Consider the following 2,980-nt stretch of genomic DNA (forward strand, 5'->3'; position numbering starts at 1 on the left):
CACGCTTGGTGTCTGAACATTTTATATCAAACAAAACATCAGTGGGGATCTGGCAATTATTTCATTTTAGGTGAACGTATTTGAACCACAACAGTAATAAAAGACGGACTTTGTTCCAAATCATAGATGAAAATTGAAATGTTGAGGAGCAGGAATCATATCAGCATGTTGGGGAAATTTCTACCTTCAGCAAAGTGCCTTATAGATTTCTATGCAGTCTCCGTTCATTAAAAGTTTAGAAATAATAAATAACACCAGCTTAATCAAGTGGAATCATCTCTGGCAGATTTTTTTGGGGAAAAATGAGCTTTTAAGACACAACTGATAAAATGACCAAAGATGGTTTTTCTTTGCAGTGTGCCACATTTTATGATCATTATTTCACACAAGACATGATAATTTTGTTGTTGTTTTTTCTTTTTCTTTTTGCATTTTTGAAATGCCATCTTTGTTTGCTTTGATGCCCTCTCTCCTCCCACCTCCACATACATACTTGACAGTTTTTAATTTACTGTAAAACCGTTTGACTTTGGAGGTTTTGAGTACACTCAATAAAAGGTATTTTGTAAATATATACACTTGAGTCAGTTTCTGAAATTGAGTATTGGCAGTTGGCACTTTTTGGCATAAAAATCTGAAATTGTTCTAAGTCACGGTTAGTATTTTTCATTTTGTAGCTTTTAATGCTTTTCATAAACATTTAGATGAACTTATGCACAGTTGGCCTTTACATTTATGAACAATTCATCCAGACTGGCTTTTATTTTGAAGAAAAGTACTTAATCCCCTATAATAAAGTCTGTGGAATGGGTCTTCCGCTTTTAATTCATGCGGTTCTTATACGTGAATTTATTTGGACTTAAATAAAGCCTAATTTTTTATTCTGTAGTTTGTGTCTGTATTGGAGTATAATGGATATTACAGGTGATCTTTAAGGCCTTACATATGCATGGTGTTGGACCGTGTCATTGAGTCTTCCTGCAAAAGTCGTAACTGGAGGCTGCTTGGCCCGCCCGCCCTGCATGAACGTCCTCAGACCAAAAACCTCCAACTCCAAAGCTGAGCACCAGAGAAATGACGTTGAGCCGGAGTGCGCTCTTATCTCCAGGAACAGGACGGAGCGCGTACCCACTGCGGACTTTTGCCCTCCGACTTTGATAGGTGGAGATTGGCCAAACGACAGTAGAGCAGCTCGAACATGTTTTCTCCAAAGTCGCCTAAAAATGTGTCCAAGTATGTCTCCAAGTCGGCGCGCGGCGCAGGGGAGCAGCTGTGTATGGTTGAATGTAAGCCGGACTGCACCTGTAGCGTCCACCCGGCCGCCTGCTGCTGCTGCAGGGGACAAGGTGCGCCCGAGTTGAAGGTAGGCCTCCGGAGAGCTGCGCTCCATCTGCTGCTGATGGTACACTGGAGTTAAGTGTCTTTGGGCCAGAAGTCCATCTGTAGCTGTAGCAGGGATCCGGTTCTTTTGGCACAACCGATCAGAAGAACAAATATGGAGACTCTACCTATTGATGAGTTTTTGTGAATGGTCAGAGCTGTAATCAGTATTAGATAACAGTGGTGGAACTAAGCACACATCTGTACTTTACCTGAGCATTTCTACTTCTACGCTACTGCAGTTCAGAGGGAAATATTTTACTTTTTACTCCGCTTCATTTATCCGGCGAGATACTTTAAAAGTTAAGATTGTCATTGGTGAATAACTTCTAGTTTTTGTAGTAGTAGTAACGTTAAAATGTAATATAACACTCACAGGGGGCATTTTTCTGCATTATGACCATGATGCATTATTGTTTTTGATACTTTAATTATATTTGCCAATAAGACTTATTCATTGACATGTTCAATTCAAGGCTTTTAGTTGTAGTATTTATATGTTGCATTATTGCTCCTTAAAGGATCAACATAATTATTTCACCACTCATTGATTTTTCAATCAACAGAAAGAAAATAGTCAATTTTTGGAGTACAAGTTCAATCGTTTTTTAACGTATTGTGAAATAGGCTACGTTAAACAATTGTTGAATTAAGACAATTGTTCCCCTTTAGGACTTATTTCAGATCCAAGATTCAAACGTTTAATTGTCAGGAATTCTTGATGCAAAACGTCTGTCTGCAGTGAATGAAGTTGGTGATTATGCCCATGCATCATCTGTAACATCAGCTCATGTTGCTGTGCACGCTCAATGGACGCATTGTGTGCGCTTTGGACAAATGCCACGTGGATGTAACGTAGTCATGCAAGTCACTGCGTCCCAGACGGCTTAAGGTGTCAAGTGTAATCAAACACACTGATTGTTGCCACAGTTCTGTTCACAGCTTGTATTCAATGTTCGGTAAAGCTTTAGTTTTAATGTGACCCAGTAAGTCTGGCATGTTCATGTTCAACAAGAAGTGAGCCATCTCCCTAATAAACAAGAAACCCAATGAAGGATTAATAGGAAAAGAAAAGAGATTAAAAATGTAATCAGACCACAGCAGCAGTTTCTAAATAGTAAAAAGAAGCTTTTCAAAACTCACTTAGTTCACTTATCACAGACAGGAACCCTAAATTATAGTGAACACATATGAACTGCTTTCTTTTTAGTCAACAATTTGACTTTTCTGTGTGCACGGACTTTGTTGTAAGGAAAGCAAAACAAATGGGAATTATTCTCAAAATTAGTTTACTGTTAAGTACATTGAATATGAGATTGTTAAAGACAACAAGACATTATTTTACTAGTGAAGAGAAACTTTCTTTTAAAATAGCTTTCTAACTGGGTTAAAATCAGTGGAACACCTCAGATTAGAGCCGCTCCCCTCATGCTGCATTCAGGTCACTGCAATAATATTGGAAGTTTCCTGTTCACGCCACTTAGTATAAATCCCACAGACTCTCGAATCAAAATCTATACATTTAAAGTAAATGTAAAGCCAATCGCTGATGCTGAACCCAATGTTAACAGTAGATTACCCCCCCCCCCCCCCCCCCCCC

At 38.9% G+C, this 2,980-nt stretch overlaps 2 protein-coding genes across 2 annotated transcripts in view; both read left to right on the forward strand.

Annotated features, from left to right (window-relative positions):
- Positions 1-572, forward strand: part of eed (embryonic ectoderm development) — a 6,411-nt gene extending 5,839 nt beyond the window's left edge. The window contains exon 12 of the mRNA XM_032506223.1: positions 1-572. This exon is cut by the window's left edge and continues 382 nt beyond it. The gene's annotated coding sequence lies outside the window, so the exon portion shown is untranslated.
- Positions 573-1,011: 439 nt separating this feature from the next.
- The window catches only part of atp7b (ATPase copper transporting beta), a 19,253-nt gene continuing 17,284 nt past the window's right edge, over positions 1,012-2,980 (forward strand). Inside the window, exon 1 of the mRNA XM_032506212.1 lies at positions 1,012-1,363. Coding sequence (XP_032362103.1) covers positions 1,199-1,363 — 165 coding nt within the window. The 5' untranslated portion in view covers positions 1,012-1,198. The remainder of the gene's footprint in view (positions 1,364-2,980) is intronic.

Source organism: Etheostoma spectabile, chromosome 24 (genome assembly GCF_008692095.1).
Source record: "Etheostoma spectabile isolate EspeVRDwgs_2016 chromosome 24, UIUC_Espe_1.0, whole genome shotgun sequence".
Classification (NCBI taxonomy): domain Eukaryota; kingdom Metazoa; phylum Chordata; class Actinopteri; order Perciformes; family Percidae; genus Etheostoma; species Etheostoma spectabile.